The sequence below is a fragment of the Phodopus roborovskii genome, unplaced genomic scaffold (assembly GCF_943737965.1).
Source record: "Phodopus roborovskii unplaced genomic scaffold, PHOROB, whole genome shotgun sequence".
NCBI classification, from domain to species: domain Eukaryota; kingdom Metazoa; phylum Chordata; class Mammalia; order Rodentia; family Cricetidae; genus Phodopus; species Phodopus roborovskii.
The window spans coordinates 13664123-13684244 of record NW_026126433.1 but is presented as its reverse complement, the minus strand read 5'-3'; the positions used below and the strand labels follow the sequence as shown (position 1 = coordinate 13684244).

General features: G+C 37.4%; 1 protein-coding gene across 1 annotated transcript in view; it reads right to left on the bottom strand.

Annotated features, from left to right (window-relative positions):
• Naaladl2 (N-acetylated alpha-linked acidic dipeptidase like 2) overlaps positions 1 to 20122 on the bottom strand; it is a 659654-nt gene that overhangs the window by 64959 nt on the left and 574573 nt on the right. The window contains exon 12 of the mRNA XM_051185714.1: positions 325 to 418. Within this exon, the coding sequence (XP_051041671.1) occupies positions 325 to 418 (94 nt within the window). The remainder of the gene's footprint in view (positions 1 to 324; positions 419 to 20122) is intronic.

The window sequence follows — 20122 nt, the reverse complement described above, 5'->3', positions numbered from 1 at the left end:
AAATTGGATCCCGAAACTGCTAGCTCACAATGAATCTGTAAATAGTAACAAAAGCTCTGAACTGAGATTCAAGTCTCTTTGATGAAATAGTGCCCACACTCTTCCACTCTGTGATACATTGCTTTCTGTCATACAAAGTCTATCTCATTTCTGTCAGCAGGGTGGCTTACACACTTTTCAAATGTCCTTATTTTCCCCTCAGAGGATCAGAGCCATAGCATTGATACTAATTTTCAGAAAATGGATACTTTATCTAGTCCTTGTTGGAAGTATTTTAAGTCTTTTTTCACTCATTGAAATTAAAACAATTTAAAGAAAAATTACCTTTAAGACTGTTTTGAACTCCTAAGGCTATATCAAGGGCATTGAAGGGCAGAACAGGTTCACTGGCAATTTGTAAAATTACTTCTCCTGAGAGCTGAAATGAAAAACAATAATAATAATAATTTGTAGCATTCAGTAATTAATAATTGCCATTTATTTATTTATTTATTAGATATTTCAAATTTTATTATATGCCCACAGCAATAATCAAATGAAACAAATTCAGTTTTCTAAAACTCCCTTTCCTTTCAAATTCTTTTTGAGTTTATGTCTCTGTAAAGAACAAAAAAAGGCTAGATATCTTTTTCATATCAAAGGATAATAGGAAGACACAATAGCCCATTCTTTTTTGAGCTAAAATGTAGAGTAGTTAGAGTTTAAAACAATTCTTTATGTTCAAAACAGGATCAAACATTGTAAAAAAAAAATAGCAAAAAAATCTGATTATTGAAATTAAATAAAAGACCTCCAGACACAGTTAACACTTGCACCATTGTTGTTTTTCATTTAATGAATAACCAACCTGATATATTTCTTTTACCCTTAGGTATACCTTTCTTGATGCTTAACTTTATTCCTAGCAATGTTTCTGAAATTTATCAAAGCTGATGTTCTCTCTTCTCTCTCTCTTCTCTACACACACACACACGTATATATATATATATATATATATATATATATATATATATATATGTATATGTATATACATACACACACACACACATACACACACACACACACACACACATACATTTCTAGAATACACCTTAAATTTAATTTAAAATTTTTTGAAAAATCTCTACATGGAATCCCTCAAGAGCATGCTGGGGCTTGATTATGTTCATGCCCTACACTCTGCTTTAAAGATGTATTTGAAAACTGACCCATGTGACACACCAGAATTAATGTGTGCTGGTCACATTCTGCTAGTCATCTGTATACACAACCATCACAGAACCTTAAAACTGCCAGAAAATGCCATGGCTATATCTCTTTCTCCATCTTAAATGATATTCTATGTTCTCCAGGGCTACACACATGTCCCTATGTCTCCTATGACCCTGAATCCAAGCATAGAGGGAAACATGACTGTGTTGGTATTATAAATGTTCTAGGCATTATGGATAGTTATAAAAACTATAAATGGAAATCAGAGCATTAGCTTGAGTCAGGACAGAAACAGAAACCAGGTAAACAGGATTTGAATATATATATATATATTCAGCATCATATCCTATAAGTTAAAAAGTAGTATTACCCCATTGTTCACACAATTCATTTTATGGTAAGAATGCAGTTCAATCTGTTCTGTTCAGGCTTGATAAAAATATGTTTCTGAGAAATAAAGAGGAGAGATTGTTATCTCATTGAGGTATTTTATTCCCAAATATAGCAATGGATTTTCCCCAATGGCCAAGATATCTTTGCGGATTTGATCGCCAGCGTATCTCTTGTAAATGCTGTGGGGAGCTACCTGCTGATCACACTGTGCTTTAGGAACAGAAAATTGCTTATAGCAGGTTAACAGGAATCACCCTTGTACTCTACCTGTCCTGTCCAAACCGTGCACTGAACACCAATATTTGGAAATACATTGTTTGTACAAGAAAAATTTAAGGGTTGTTAGGAAATAGGAAGGCCCTTTTCTCCAATCTGCACTGTATAATAGGAACTATAGAACAGACAGGCTTTGTTGATGCTTTTGGTATCTGGAAGCTTCACTTTACAAAAGATTCAAATGAAAGTGGCTGGGGAGGAAAAAGGTGACTGTGTTGCTACAGAACATTGTTTTGTTCTCTTTTTAAAAGAGTTCATTTGGCAGTACCAATAGCTGGAAAGTATACCAGCCACCCTGCTACACCTTTGAAAAAAACCTGGCAAGCAAGAGTGGGATTTGAAGGCACCTGGTCCCTGATAGATGCTAAACTAGTCTCTTTTGTGGCTTACTAGGCAAGAGGGAGAGTTGTATGCTCAGTGTCATGTAAGGAAGGTGAGCTGTGCTGTCAGCCTTCCTCAGACACAAAAGTACAAGTCTCCCTGATGCTTAAGTGAGGCTTTTGTTTTTATTTTACCTACTACACTTCATTATAAGGAAATTCATAATTCTGCAGTAAGCAGAATTAAAAGTCATTTCTATGATTTAAAGGACCCACACTGATAAAATATTAAAAAGCAATGGTAAGAGCTAAAATACCAATGATCAAATTTTATCAAAAAATTTCTGGAAGCACAGCATGTGCTTCCACTCACTTCTCACCACAGCAGCTCAGCAGAGCAGCTGTGTATATGGAAGAATCTTACAAAGGCCTTTTAATTGATTATTTGTAAAGAATTAGAAGAAGACTCTAAATCTCTTTGCCTGTACTACTATTTGTAATATGTACATATGCTTCCTGACTTAAATATATCTGTTTCTTTTAATATTTGCAGGTACTTGCCACATCTTCACCTCCTAGGCAGTGGTGACACATAGAGCCCCAGGTGGTATTGTCTGACATATTGTCCATGTGGGTATTTGGGGAAGTAAATCTATAATTCATTTGTATGTGCAAAGGGGCTACTGGAAGGTAATTAAGGTTATGTTTGGTGCTGAGAGTGGCCCCAATAAAGGAATAAATAACAGAGAATAGGATGATTGAAGTTTGCTTGTTCATCACGACCTCACTACCCAGGAAGGGTGGAGATTCTCACCTGACCCTGGTTCCTTGCTATTGAACACTTCAGCCTTCAAAGCCATGAGCTAAGTAAACTTCTATTGTTCACAAGTTTCCCTCAGTGTGGTGATCTGTTAGCAATGTAAAGTATATTAAGATATCGCAGTGTGCATGATTAGTAGAGGGTAATTGTGAGATTCCACAGAATAACTAGGCACAGGGATGTAGTGACATTCAGTGGTTTGCTGTCATGGAGGCTGAGGCCCTTTTCCTGGCCCCCACAAGGTGGTGGTTCAAAATCACCTGCAACTCCAGCTTCAAAGGATTTAAGGCCATTTATAGCATCCTTGCTCACTGCACTGGTGTACACATATCCTCACCACACCCATGACAGCACTAAAGACCAAGCACATAATCTAATCTGCCTTTATGACCCACAAAATGGCTCAGGAGTAAAAGTACTTGCTATGAAAATCTGATGATATGGCCTGAGTTCAATTCCTAGCTATCATGATGGAAGCAAATAGATGAATACTAAGAGTTGTATTCTGACCTCTACATATATGTCATAGGACAATAGACCCACATATGGTATAAACACAAACACAGGCATACACATGCGCGCGCACACACACAGAGATAAATAAGTCCATACATGGTCCCAGGACCATCCATCCCTTCTTTAAGGCTATCTTAACTCTGATTAGAAGATGAAGAATGAAAAAAAATAAAAAAAAAACTTATGTATGAAATAAAGAATATTTTAAATATGTAAAATGAGTTATTGAATACTATCTTTCCTCCTTCACTAAAAAAAGTGATGTTAATAATTAATGTTCTGGAATTACTAACTTTAGTCAACATTCAACATCCAAAGATAAATCCACAAAACAGCATCTTTCAAATTATAAGGAGAATAGAAACAAATTGCACTCATTCCATATATACGCTTGTCTGTTTTCATGCTGAAATAGATTTTGTCATATTTAAAAGTTCACAGGAGTATAGAAGAACATAAGAGAGCAGGAAGATTGAGTCGGGGAGGAATAGAGGAGATCAAGAAAGGAGATGCCATAATAGAGGGAGCCATTACAGGTATAAAGAGAAATCTGGCCCAAGGGAAATGTCCAGAGACCTACAAGGATGACCCCAACTAACAATCTGAGCAATAGGGGAAAGTCTACCTTAAATGTCCTTCCCTGATAATGAGATAGATAACTACCTTATATGCCATCCTAGAGCCTTCATCCAGTAGATAATGAAAACAGAAGCACAGCTAAACACTAAGCCGAAATCCTGGAATCCAGTTTCAGAGAGGGAAGAGTGATGAGCAAAAACGCCAAGAACAGGATGGAGAAACCAACATAAACAGCTGACCTGAACAAGGTGAGCTGTATGGACCCCAGACTGATAGCCGGAAAGCCAGCATAGGACCGGCCAACCACCCTGAATGTGGGTCTCAGTTAGAAGCCTTGGGCAGTCTATGGGACCTCTGACACTGGAACCAGGATATATCCCTGGTATGTGAAAGAACTTCAGGAGCACATTCCCCATGGAGGGATGTAGTGAGGTAGTCCTTCTGTAGCACTGACCACGCCCATTGGGGGGTGGAGCGATGGGCGGAGGTGACCTGAGGAAGGAGGTCGGAGGGGGCCAGGAAGGCGCTCTCTTTCTGGCGTGACTCGGACAGGAGAGGATCGGGTTGAATTTCCTGGTGTTCATCTGTCTAGGTTGTAAGTTATTTCTCCCTGAATAAACATCTATTCGGCCTATTTGTTTATCCTGACCCTTATTTACCGCAATATCTGGTGTCAGAAGTGGGATTTACCTGGGTTTTGCCCCCAGGCGGCAGAAGCCGCCCCCCCCTCCCCCACCTTCCCCAACGGGCAGGGTTTAACCAGGTGGACTCACCACAGCTTTGGGACATTTGCCTCTTCCTTACTGCAAAGGAGATCTTTGCCGCTAAAGCAGACCTGAGAAGGCACTTACCACTTAACATTTTTTGCCCATTTCCGCACGGGACTTTGCATTCGCGCAGAGCCTCTCGGCGGCACCCGCCCGGCCGGCACCCGCCTGGCGGCACCCACCCGGCGGCACCCGCCCGGCGGCACCCGCCCGGCTTGCACGCGTTTCGTCTTGTGTTACAAGTAACTCCAAAAGTCCCCTTTTAACAAAATTCTGCTTGCCATAGTTTGTTAAGAACTTTTTACAGGAACCGGGATCAGACGAGCCTGGGCGGCTAGGCGCTATTTGATGACACACCTCCAGGCGTAGCTACCACAAGCTGAGATCTACAACTAAAAGCATCAAAGTTCCAGGACAGCAGAATTACACCTAAGGTAATTGTAACATCCTTTGCAATTTAAGCTGATATAAAATCTGAGATAAATTGTTCTATAACTATGGCAGATAATTTTACTATGCAGAACTTTAGGAATTATTTTACTTCATATGTAGAAGGGATTTTAGCAGAAGAAACTTATGACTGGACCAATATATACTTTTATTTTGTAATAGCAATGGGTTTCATCATTAACATGATATTCTTAAAGAAATGGTTTGAGATTACAGCAAACAATAAGGAACTTGTACAAACCATGGGAGACTTAGTAACAAAGATTCGAAACATTGAAAATGATAGAATTCAAAGCATAGAGACAAGGATTCAAAACATTGAAAATGATGGAATTCAAAGCATAGAGACAAAGATTCGAAACATTGAAAATGATAGAATTCAAAGCATAGAAAATATAGAAAGAAAGATTCAGAATATTGAAGATGGCGTTGGCGAGCTGAAAGGTATAATTTGTTTAATGTCAGATACTTCAATAACCAGAACAGAAACAATGCAATGCATTAACAAACTAGCAGAAACAGCCCACTCCTGGTCGGAGGAAGCTACTAATAAGTTTAAAAAACTGGAACATCAGATAGAAAGACTAGATGACAGAATCTCTTCCATGTCTGAGGATAATGGCAAGCTAGCAGATAGAACATTGTTTCTGGAAGGCAGTTTACACGCCATTCAGATAATATCTAAGGATGATAAGATTAAAAACATGGAATCATTTGTAGTTGGAGAAAGTAAGAAACTGACTGATACAATGAAGTCTCTAGAAAGTTATTTGATTCAAGAAGTTCAGACACTCAAAGAAACAATGGTGAATAGATTTCAGGCTTTAGAAGACCTTCAGTCTGATACATCAGAAGAAGAACTACAGGTAACAGGGCATGAAAAAGATTTAAAATTTTCCACACCATTTAGGGTCAGGGAGCTTTCCCTGTATCTATTCATGAAAAGCCAGCAACGAAGAAACATCCAAAAGGTGTCGTTGCATATCAGTGGGAACCAATACGTATGAAAGATTTAAAAGGTATAAAGGAAGCAGTAGTCTCTTATGGCATGCACTCACCTTATGTGAAGCAATTAGTAGAATCATGGGCATGGAATAACAAGGTAACCCCTAAGGATTGGGATCAATTAATATCAGCTGTCCTTGAAAGCGCCTCTCAAATAGAATGGAGGGCTTTATGGAGAGAGGAAGCAAAAGCTCTTGAACTTCAGGGCTTAAAGAAAGGGTATAAAGCTCCCCAAGATAAAATTCTTGGTGAGGGTCTCTATGCTGACCCAGAAACCCAAGCTGCCTATGATGAACACATCTTGTCTCTATGCAGTACAGCAGCTTTGAATGCTTGGGATAAGGTTCATGAATTAGGAGAGAGGATAGAACCTTATACCAAGATAAAGCAAGGACCTAGAGAACGTTTTAGTATCTTTTTAGAAAGATTATCTAGGGCAGTACAATTAGAGATAGCAGACATAGATGCTAGGCGAATACTCATAGAATCTTTAGCTTATACGAATGCGAATCCTCAATGCAAACAGGTGCTTTGGCCTTTAAAAATGCGATCAGCACCCTTGGATGAATGGGTCCTATATACAGGCAACATTGAGTATAATGACAATAAGACTGAAGCATGGATAGGAGAAGCCATATCTAAAGGTCAGAGAAGATATCAAGATAACAGAGTTCCTTACTATGGTGACTTAGAAGCTTGGGTAGGAGAAGCCATCCCCAAAGGTTTGAAAAGATATCATAATGTCAGATGTTATAACTGTGGTAAGATAGGACATCTAAAAAGAAATTGTAGGCAAAGCTTCCCTAGAAGTAACATCCCCAGGAATGAATCAAACAGAAGGCCTCAGCCTCCTGGGTTATGTAGAAGGTGTGGCAAAGGCAGACACTGGACAAATGAGTGTAGATCGACCAGAGACAAGCAAGGAAACCCTTTACCATCGGGAAACTCCTTGGGGGGCCTCTCGAAGGCCCCCACGTCACAGGTGGTTCGAACATTCCCAGTCACAGTGGAAGACAATCTCCCACAGGACAATTAGAAAATTCTGTGCCTATTATAAAAACTCATACTGCTCTGGATGACGAACTAGTGACGGAAGTTGAATCAAACATGACAGAAGGAAATGAAAAACGTATATTTTGGCAAACTGCTATAAATAGTCATAGGCCTAGATTGATAGTTAAGATGAATAATAGACTGTTTGAGGGTCTGGTGGACACTGGAGCTGATGTAACTATCATATCTAATAAATCTTGGCCTCAAAGATGGCCCCTGCATGAGGTAAATGTTCAATTCTTAGGGATTGGAACCCTGGCTCAGGTAAAACAAAGCACGAGATGGATTGACTGTATAGGACCAGAAGGACAGAGAGGGAGGTTGAGACCATATGTGGCTGATGTAGTGATAAATTTATGGGGTCGTGATCTATTACAGCAATGGAATACACAGATTAACATTCCTCCTGTATTAGATAGGGACCATAGACGACCTCATGATTGTGGAAAGAATACTGTTAAGTACTATACAAGACAGAGACCAAATATCCAGGCAGTACAAAAACAAAATACAAATGCTGAACAAACAGAGGAACCAAAAGCCCTACCTTTAAAATGGCTAACAGAGGAACCTGTCTGGGTAGGACAATGGCCTATGACCTCTGAGAAGTTAGAAGCTTTAGAAAGCCTGGTTCAGGAACAGCTAAATGCTGGACATATTGAGGAATCAACCAGCCCTTGGAATTCTCCTGTATTTGTGATCAAAAAGAAATCTGGTAAATGGAGAATGCTTACAGACCTGAGAGCCATCAATAAAGTTATCCAGCCAATGGGCTCTCTACAGCCTGGAATGCCCTTGCCTTCTTTGATACCCAAAGAATGGCCTATTATAGTTATTGATTTAAAGGATTGCTTCTTCACTATACCTTTACAAGAACAAGACAAAGAGAAATTTGCCTTCACGGTACCTAATTATAACAATTCTCAACCGGTGAAGAGATATCAATGGAAGGTTTTGCCACAGGGAATGCTAAATAGCCCCACCCTGTGCCAATATTTCGTACAAAAGCCGTTAGAAATAATTCGTAAACAGTTTCCACAATCCATAATCTATCATTACATGGATGATATATTGTTAGCTGACTCTAAAGGAGAAATATTAGAAAAAATGTTTGAGAAAGTAAAGGAAGTTTTACCTCGCTGGGGATTACAAATTGCACCTGAAAAAATACAAAAAGGAGAGTCTATCAACTACTTAGGATATAAAATAGGTCTACAGAAAATTAGACCACAAAAAGTACAGATCAGAAGAGATCGCTACCAGACTCTTAATGATCTTCAAAAATTACTAGGAGAGATTTCTCAACTGCAAACCATAATTGGAGTAGAAGGGCATGATTTGAAAAACTTGAAAATGGCCCTAAAAGGAGATAAGGACTTGAATAGTCCACGAATACTATCAGCTGAAGCTGAGAAGGAATTAGAATGGGTAGAAAAGAGGATACTAGAAGCACATGTGGACCGTGTGGATCCAAACCTAGACTGTATTCTGGTTATATTACCATCTAGAGAATATCCTTCAGGGATTTTGATGCAGAGAGAAGATATCATATTAGAATGGATATTCCTACCACATAAACAGAATAAAAAACTGAAAACATATATAGAAAAGATCTCTGACTTGATTATAAAAGGTAAATTAAGACTTCGTCAGCTAATAGGAAGGGACCCAGCAGAAATTATAGTACCTTTAACTAATGAGGAAATTTCTTCCTTATGGAAAGATAACGAATATTGGCAGAGAGCTTGCAGTAACTTTTTGGGAACAATTAGCAACAACTATCCCAAAACTGAGAGAATCAAATTCATAAAGAAAACGATTTGGATTCTTCCACGCATTGTAAGAAAAACACCTATTTCTGGAGTTCATACATTCTACACTGATGCAAATAAATCAGGTAAGGCAGGATATAAATCAGGAAATATTAGTAAAGTGGTTCAAAGCCCTTACAATTCTGTACAAAAGGCAGAATTGTATGCCATTCTCATGGTACTTATGGATTTTAAAGAACCCCTCAATATAGTTACTGACTCTCAATATGCAGAGAGAGTCGTTTTACACATTGAGACTGCAGAATTTATTCCTGACAATACAGAATTAACTTCATTGTTCATACAGTTACAAGATACTATCAGAAAGAGGACTCATCCTATATATATAACACACATCAGATCCCATACGGGTCTGCCAGGTCCTCTAGCACAAGGCAATGATGAAATTGATCGTTTATTGATAGGAAGTGTGCTAGAAGCCTCAGAGTTTCATAAGAAACACCACGTGAACAGCAAAGGTTTAAAAAAGGATTTTTCTATCACTTGGGAACAAGCCAAGGAAATAGTAAGGAAATGTCCTACTTGCTCATTATATAACCAAACTCCTTTACCACCAGGCAGTAACCCTAAAGGTATAAATAGGAATGAAATATGGCAAATGGATGTGTTTCATTTTGCAGAATTTGGAAAATTAAAATATGTACATCACACTATAGATACATTTTCAGGGTTTCAGTGGGCTACTGCTCTGAGCTCTGAAAAGGCTGATTCTGTTATAACGCACCTTTTAGAGGTAATGGCCATTATGGGCATACCTGCACAAATAAAAACTGACAATGCTCCAGCATATGTCTCCAGCAAATTGAAACAGTTTTTTGAGTATTACAAGATAAAGCACATAACTGGTATACCACACAATCCTACAGGACAAGCAGTGGTTGAGAGATCCAATCGTACTTTAAAAGAAATGCTCCATAAACAGGCAGGAGGAACCAAAACACCCAAACACAGATTACATAATGCTTTATTAACATTAAACTTTCTTAATGCTGATGAAAAAGGAAAAACAGCTGCAGAAAGACACTGGACAATAGAAAAAACTTCTGAACTAAATCAGCCAGTGTATTTCAAGGATGTACTGACCTCAGAATGGAAAGCAGGATATGTGTTACGTTGGGGTAGGGGTTTTGCATTTGTATCTACAGGAGAAGAAAAACTATGGATACCATCTAAGTTAATCAAGATCCGAGTTGAACAAGAGAAGCATCTTAATGAAGAGAAATGACAAGTCATCCAACAAACTAGGTCCTATGAGGTGTGCGGAGGCCTCTCAAAGGTAGGGGAAGTGTTCTGTTCTTGTTTTTACAGGAAAACAGAGAAAACCTATCATCAAACAGCCAAAAGACACTGAACATGTAGGTGCCTACAGAAGAGAAGACAGCTCTTCAGAAACAATCACTTAAGGAAGCAGAATCTGATATATGGTAAAAAAAAAAAAAAAAAAAAAAAAAAAAATTTAATTGTAGTAAACTATTTCTATATAGAAATCTATTTCTCTCTATTATCTAGTATTCCTGAAGTCCCAAATTTTGTAAACCAATGCTGGCTTTGGAGTTGGATTTGGCTTTCCTTCTCTAAATTCAAGCATGTTGTTAAGATTAAATTCATGGTTTCTGCCTTAAATCAAGAAGCCAATTGGTGTAAGGCAGAAGAAACAAAATCTGGGGACTCATATCTTATGCAATTTTCTCTCTGAAATCCTAATTTTCTCACATACTTTTAATGCTTATTGTTGTCTTTCCCTAATGCATACCTTAAAACTTGAAAATTTTACTTTAATATTGATGTGTAACTTTTCCACAAGGAATAATAACGATTCCTAACAGCAGTCTTTGAACTTTCCGGAAAGAAGATGGGGCCCCACATCATCATTTCCACTTGACTCAACCTGATGCATCGGAACTACAAACATCACCCTAAAACCGGTTTGAGACTGTTTTGCTCGAGACAACTCATGACTAGCTAGCTGTAATGGTGCACCTTTTTATTACACCCTGGCCAGTTTCAAATAGAACTACAGTCAAGAATTTTCTGCCACACAGTGACTAACTACATATGTCACAGCCAGTTCTGTTGAGAAATTTGGTTGCTAAAAATTTTCTTCCTACAGGATCCATTGGAGCAATCATCGTCCCATTTCAGCAGGAAGTAATCTTAATATGACTACGCCCCCTTTCCCTACCCTTGGAAATTTGGGATAATAGTCATCGTCTTTGGGTTGGTTTTAGTTATTTGGGATTGGGTGATGCTTACACTCGGGTTTATCTTTTAGACAGGAATAGGGAATGGTGGGTAAAGGTATGGTTTAGATGGGATATAAGTAGATTAGCCTATTTCCTTGAGAATTTGAGTTTGAATGAGATAGTATTTTACAGCTTACATTGTTATGCATTCCTATGTGGTAAGCTATGTAAAATTAAGTTTATATTTTGTTATATTGTGTTAAATGTTTCCACTTATAATATTTATGCACATTATTTTTTACCATATTCTATGTATGTATACTTTTCTTGTGTTCAAGACATTTTGTATATTGATACAATTTGGGATATTTATCTTGCTGCCCTTTATAGTTCTACCTCTTGTCTTGACACTTATACTCTACCTCTATTTTAGGGATTTACATGTAGGTATATGTAAATAGTTATATTGTTTAAGTATTTGTTCCTGCTTTACTCAGGAAAGTTTTAATCAGTCTTTTTAGCTAAGTTCCCGAGTATTATAGATTATCTTCACTCACATTTCCTGTACCTATGAGATTAGTCAGATATAGATGCTTAATCTTCAATCCTTCATAGACATGCAGAACATGGCATTTAAATGTTTTAATATTAGTACTCCTTTGACATGAGACACTGTTGCTCCTGACAGCACCGTGCATTTTCCCGAAAATATGTTGGACACTGTTGTTGCTCCTGCTGGAGTTCAATCTCGCCTCAGCTAATGGCCTGTTGGGCATAGAATTGCCCCCACCTTGACCACTGATTTGGACATGCAGTCCTATGTGCTTGCAGGAGACAAATATAGAAGACTGCTTGACCTTGCCAAGTCAGGGTAAGACAGCCATTCTATTTCCCTGCTGTTGTTGTGGTCTGTCAAGTTCTCTTGGCCTTAGCCAAATCTGGGTGTACCAACGTCGCTGTGAGACCTAGGGTGACTGTTCAGGTGGCTTGCTGTTTCTGTCCTTGCTGCACCGTTTTGGAAGTTGTCCATCCGCATTTCCTGTCTACTCTAGTATTGTTATTTTCCTTCTCAGGTCTTGATGAGGTTGAAGATTAAACTATCACAACTATTATTCTCTCTTCCTAGTTAGATATATTAGGTACTAGACTTACGTTTTCCAGCTTAGGACAACTCTATTGTAAACTCCATTATGCCCTCACCCTAGGACTAGATATGTAGGTCATTTTGTTCTCGATTTTCCTTTTCTTAGAGCACACTTGTTATTCACTGTTTTGTATATAGTTTTGTATTAAGCCTAAATCTTTTCTTTAGACTAAAAGGGGAATTGTAGTGAGGTAGTCCTTCTGTAGCACTGACCACGCCCATTGGGGGGGTGGAGCGATGGGCGGAGGTGACCTGAGGAAGGAGGTCGGAGGGGGCCAGGAAGGCGCTCTCTTTCTGGCGTGACTCGGACAGGAGAGGATCGGGTTGAATTTCCTGGTGTTCATCTGTCTAGGTTGTAAGTTATTTCTCCCTGAATAAACATCTATTCGGCCTATTTGTTTATCCTGACCCTTATTTACCGCAATAGAGGGATACATCCTTAGCCTAGGACAGGAGGAAGGGCCTAGACCCTACCCCAAATGACTTGACAGATTTTGATGATCCCTCCTGGAAGGCCTCACCCTCCCAGTGTTATGGATGGGGAATGAGATGGGGAAGGGGGCTCAGGAGCATGGGAGGATGGAAGGAAGAGGGAATTGGGATCGATGATATGTAAAATAAAAAAATATAAAATAAGATAAAATAAAAAAATTCAAAGGAGTACTTTAAGTAACTTTAATATAGGGACTATACATATAGATTCTATAATTATGAATCATTATCACAAAATATAGATGTATATCTGGATTTATGAGCCCATGTTACATATTAATGTACATATTCATACACATGCTTTTATTAGTTACTAAATGATACAACTATCCCCATATTACCATTTATTATTGTATTTTAATTTTCTGAATTTCACTAAATTCTTTCTCTTGCTTATTACAGAAGTGTGAAAAAGAAAACAAAACAAAATATTAAACAGCAATTTTTCTTCAAGTTTTTAATACCTAGAAAATAGAGCTCTGTTTCTCCCTTTAATTGATCATTGTATTCACTGGTCAATGGTGGCCATATTTGTAAAACAACTTTCGAGCTGATTCAGTAGTAAATGAAAACACAATACAATAGTTTCACTAAAACAAACTCATGAATCTATGATGCAAATTTTACTTATTTTCAGGCCAAGACAATTATAGACCATTGTTGGGCTTGTTCAATTGTGTACATTCATATTAATGTGAACACAGTTCATATCGTATCTATCATTATGGAGTTCTTTTTATGTATTTGGTCAAATTTATAATGCAGTAGAACTTTAGAATAACAGCTGCAATTTAGGGATAATCATAGCAATCTTGCTTTTTAGGTCAGTGAGATACATATAGAGGAAACAGAGACTGTGGGGGTCACTGAGTCATATGGACATGGTGTGACATGTGGTTGAGTAAATAAACCATGAGCTAAGATATATTGATGTTTCTTCCCAATGTTACATTTACCATTTTTTGGGTTGTAGAACAAAGCTAAAATCTATCAACTAAATAAGTCATGATACTTTTACAACATTAGGAAACAATGCACTGGTTACATTTTAGTAAGAATAACCTCTAGCTTCCTAGGAAGCACCACATTTTACTTTTTACCACACCATGTAAGCATGGTACATGAAATATGGATTTGGGACTCAGGAAAATAAAGAAGAATGGCCAAGTGTATAAATTGAAAGAAGTATATAAAGCATAAATGGGAGTGAGGATGTAGCACTGTTGGTAGAGTGCTTGCCTCACATACTCAAAGCTCTGGGTTCAATTCCAAGTATCACATTAACAGAGTGTGGTGGATTGTAATTGCAATTATAAGACAAGGAAGTAGAAGAGATATGATCAGGAGTTCAAGGTGAGCCTAGGATACATGAAACACTATTTAAAAAAAAAAAAGAATAAAGAAAAGAAAGAATGAGAAAGAAGAAAAATATAGAAAGACTAATGTTAACAACATAAAAAAGAAAAGCAAAAAGTGGTACAAATATTTAAGAGCAGAATGTAGAATTAAAACTAAGGCATAGCAATAGACTTCACAAGAGCAATTTGGATGGCTTTCAACTGCCAGTATTGAAGTACCCTGATTCCTTATTCTCATTCATGTTATTTTATGTCAGAAACCTCCCAATTGGGTGGTAAGCTTAAAATTAAAATGATATTAGGATAAACAATCAAGTACTCCTGTAACCTATACAGAAACTGGGAAATGAACTCCAAACGACTAGACCTGACCCCATTCACACAAGCCAGAATGTAAAGGGGAGAAATCTAGAAACTTGGAAGTCATTCCAATCCTTGCCACTGGGTTCTTTTGTGGAATGACGTTGAAGGGATACTTAGCAAGTCTTCCCAAAGGCCAGTGCATACCTGTTACACATATGAAAGTCAATAGAAGGAAAAGAGAAAGATAAAATAATTGCTGTAGAAATCCCTACCACCTGAAGGTTCAATAATATCAGAATACTTCAGATGTACTGGTAGTCTCCAGAGGAGTCACCTGTGAGCAAATGATTTTGAAATCACTGAAGATTTCCAAAATAATTCCTTAGGGGAACACTGATGGGAGATGTCATTCCGAAAATATATTTCTTGTATTGGTTAATGAATAAAGCACTGTTGACCAACAGGAAAGGAAGATAGGCGGGACTAGGAGACAAGGAGGATTCCGGAAGGAGTGGGGGGGGGGAGATCCAAGATGGAGGACGGAGAGAAGAATGCCAGCCCCTCTCTCTGGTAAGATAAGGCCAATTGGAAGCACTTAGATTAAAAGAAATGGGTTAATATTTAAGACAGAGCTAGCTGATAAGAAACTAGTAACTGGCCTACAGCTTTATATCAAATACAGAGTCTCTGTGTATTATTTGGGGCTGGTGTGGCGATGGGTCTAGACCAGCAGGAAAAACCTACTCATAACAGAACATTAATTTAAAATTTTATATAATTTAAAAAAGATTCTTAGTATAGGGTATACATGGAATATCTGACTTCAATGGACATGTGGCTAATATTAAGAACTCCTAGTGAGCTGTTGTCTGGCAATGAGCTACCTACAGGAAAAGTATGTATGAAGTCAAACAATGATATCACTCAGGATGAGTGTGCTAGGGCACCTGGCAGTGAGACCATGAGAGCTACATATGTCTTTGGTGGAAACCAATTCTTACTCCATAGTGTCCTCAGGGAACAGATGCTCCCATCTTTACTGACCACCACAGTTGTCAGAATCTGAGCAAGGATTCCAGGACATTTAGTTGAGAATAGAAAATTCTGCCCACTGCAGAGTTGTTGCAATGATAGAGCACAATGTTCTCTGGCCCTTTAGGTTGGTGGGTGAAAAGAAAGAAGGCATTTAAAAAGTATGAGTGCACACAAATTTGAATTGATTATAATCCTTACTGGAGAAAAATTAAAAACCCTTAAAAAAACAGGTGCTTCAGAAACATCTGCATTTAAGAAGTGAGGCTGCTGGGAATTGACTGCCCATCACACAGTGGAATAAGATTGCTCTATGTAGATGCTACAGCTTCCCTTTTTCCATAGTATCCTTTGCACTAGTGCTGGTTGTGGTGGCGCTCGCCAGTAGGGAATGCCGAAGAAGTAAATGAAAGAGGATCTTGAGTTCAAGTCAGCTTGAGCAAAATTTCTTCTTTTGTACTGGAACTTCCCATGGCTTAAAAAAAGCCTCAGATTGAGCAAAGAGTTTAATATTTAGGAATGTAATATAAAAATCAATTATTTCCTTCATTTCAAGACCACAAGTATGAGAAATCTACTATTTTGTCTACATCCAGGCCTTTGCTTTTGTCAGTGATTGTCATCTGCTTTCTGCCACTAAAGTATAGTGGAAAAAAATATAATTGCAGACCATCAGCTTGGAAACAATCCGGTTTATTTTTTGGTATCTATGTGATTTTCGAAAGTGTAAGAATTGGATTTGAATTTGCTAATTATGCTGTTTGCAGATGAGCCTAATGTGTTAATATTTCCTGGTGCACTAGAAAGAGAAACACCAAGACCCAAGCTTTTCTATTTTCACTCTCAAGCACTATATTTTCTGGCCAATAAATATCTTTATTATGTTTCATTAATAACTAACTTCAACATAATATTAGCAATAATATTTAAATCTAACATTTTAGAGCTCTTCCATTATGTTAGACAATATTCGAAATTCTTTACATCAGTTAATAAATTTAAATCACACAATAGCATTATTACATTTTGCAGAGGAGAAAACTTAGGTATTACACAACTAATTAACTATCTCAAGGCCATTTAGGTAGTACATGGTCATTTTGAGATGTGACTGAAAGCATTTTGGCCACAGATCCCAGACTCCAATTTTAAGACCAATTAGCAGATTATTCCTCATTTTTTATTATTAACAATTCAAGAATACAAGTGGCTACTGACACAGTATGTACTTAACCAAAAGATATGATTCTAAGGAATAACCATGGACTTACTACACCCATAAAAAATGATTAAAATAAAGTCTTGAGTAGGTCACTCTATCAGAAGCATAATTTGTATGCTTGTCAGTACTAATTTTAATGGATATAGATTCTGGACTATTCAGGAATTTATGAAATAAAGTAATTTCCCTTGAGGCTGATAAATAAAGATTGTTTTTACTTCAATTTCATCGAAAGGTATAATGTTGGTTACAAAGCCATTAGATAATCATATAACCTGGAAGAACAAGAATAAGAAAAGAGAATGAAGTCAGTACCTGGGGACCATGTCTTTTTAGAAGACTACAAGTTAGCACTCCAACTTTAACATGTTGAAAAAAGCTCAGGGAAATGCTTCTAATAACTAATAGAGCTATTGTACAAATGATTATCAGTGGTCAGCTACCCATACTCTTCCATGCTACTGGAGGACATTGCTATTACTAAGCCAGCATTCATTCATCACCAGCTATATGCTGAATTCCTGAGGCTATTGAAATGATGCTCATGAAAGCAGATAGTTATTGGCTATGCTTTTCAGCTAAAACCTTTCACAAGGCACTGTGAAAAGGTTTACAAGGGTACTTGCTCATCAGAATCATAACATGCTTCCATGTGAAAAGGTCTTCTGTGAGAAAGGTACCACCCCAAGCTTGGGCTCAAAGGGGGGGAGGGGAAAGGAGTAAACTGGTTGAAAAGCAATTCTCCCTACAACACATAAACTTCCTCATTTAGGTTATTATATTTACATTTTTAAAACCATTTTCGTGTTTATTTAGCATACATGTGTTGAAAGTATGAAGGAAAGTCATGGTTTGGGAGAAATAGCTATCCATCCCTATCACTACCACTAAGAGAAATCAAGTTCTCTGTGGTTGCACAAGTCACCAGAGCTGAGCATTGGCAAACAAAAGGCATTGAGATATTGTCATTGTGTCTTTATTGCACCAAGAACTCCATCAATTATCCAAGTCAAAAGCAAAAGAGGGCTGACATAGCAGCATCTACCAATTCTAATTCAACATGTGTCAAGTATACTAGATACAGGAATACAGAAGTGACAATGATTTCCAATGGACAACCCTCTCTTATAGCTTAACAATGCTACTATCAATACATGCAAAATAATGTTGTTTTTTAATATAATAAAACTTTCTTAGTCAAGAATAAAGACAGTATTAGTCTGTGGCACCCAACAAATGATTTTTTGACAATAATGACTTTAATCATGTTCAAAGACAAATCTTTACTGTATTAATTATTTTAAATGTTGCTATACAAAAACCTGGTAAAAGTAACTTTAGGAAGAAAGGAATTATTTTGCCTAATATATTGAAAGTATATAGTCAATAATGTTGGAGACTTATGGTTGCAGGTCCTAAAAAAGGGTACTGAATAAATTGTACCAACAGTTAAGAGGCATAGAGAGAGAAAAATGCTGGTACTCATGGCATATTCTTAATTTGATTCAGTCCAGGACTACAGTCAAGTGCCATCCAATAGGAGTGGTCTCTTACTTTCTCAAGATAATCCCTCTAGGCATTCTTAGTACTAATTTAGGAATTCTCACTTTCATGGGCAGAGGTCTGTTTCTTTGATAATTCTATAGCCTGTCAAATTGACAGCCAATATTATCACATTGAGCTAATTGGCCAATGCTACTTTTTTCATATTAGTTGCTCATATAATTATTTCTCTTATATATTTTCAGTGAAAGCCACCAGAAACTAAGCCCCTATTGTTTTAATGTAGATTGGATATCAGGTGAAATTTTGTTCTAGAAATAATGTGTTATAATAATTAAATAATGACATCTTTTCATCACAGAAGCAATAGGGGTATTAGAGAAGGAGGATAATATATGAGTGGTAAAGAAAGAGTATTGTTCCTTTGAACTAACTGCATTTACCTATAGAGTCTTCAGATTTAAATAATGGTCAAAATATATGTGATCTGGAAGGTATGCTATTACATTGCTAATGCAGTTTCTTTTTCTTTCTGACTTTAAATACAATACATGCTGTTGTAGACTGCTTCCTACAGAGTGCGACTTGGCATTTTAAAAATAGTGAAAGAAACACACAGGCTTCATAACTTTTGATGTGCGATTATATTCATAACAAGTTTCCTCTAGCAACTTTCTGGGGAGCAGACACTATTATTCAGTAGAATCTGAGGTATACACATGTAAATAAGGAGCTGAAGACAGAGTGCACTGACATGCTCAGGCATTCTGGGGCTATCTTTGTTATGTTTCATGTGTTACTTAGAAAGACTGGATTGAGCCAGCACTGAGCTTCTTTAAAGATCTTGATTATCCACAGAGAGTTACAGAGTTGGAAACGAAAGTTCACCAATTAGCCACTCTCACAGAAGCAAGTCATTTGAACAATTTATTTATTGTAGGGTAATCCTGTAATTCATTTCAACATTATCATTTATCATATATATACATATATATGTATATATGTGTATGTGTATATGTATATGTATATATATACATATATATGACACCTTAGAAAACAATTCTAACAGTCCTAGTGTTCAAGGGTTCTGGTTAGTGCTAGAGAACTATGATTTGAATACATGCCACATAAATATGAGAACCTGAATTCAGATCCTCAGACCTAAAGTAAAAGGTTCAATAATAGTTCACATCAGCAATCTTAATGCTCTTACAGAAAAATTGGAGGTAGACACATGGAAATACCTGAAAGTTCCTGCATTAGCCAGAAAGGATTTTGTAGTACACTGGCAAGTAACAATGAGATCTTGCCTTATAGATGGTAGAAAGCAAGGATGAACTCACAAGGTTGCCCTTCAAACTCTACACATGCCTCTGCCATACCACATGTACAGGGGCACATACATACAGATGTATACACACACACACACACACACATACGAGTGATGGATTAGATGGAAAAACATAAAGCAGTTACTATTGTGAACCAGTTATAAAAGAAAAATAAAAGGACAAATGCCTTACTCAAGAGAGCAACCATCCCAGAACCCTGAGAGATTCTACTTCCATTAGGCTTTCGAAAAAAGGTAACATTTCAAGAGGCTAGAGCAACAAGAATGTTCTAATAAAAGGAAGGGACAAATACAAATGCTGATTTCCACTT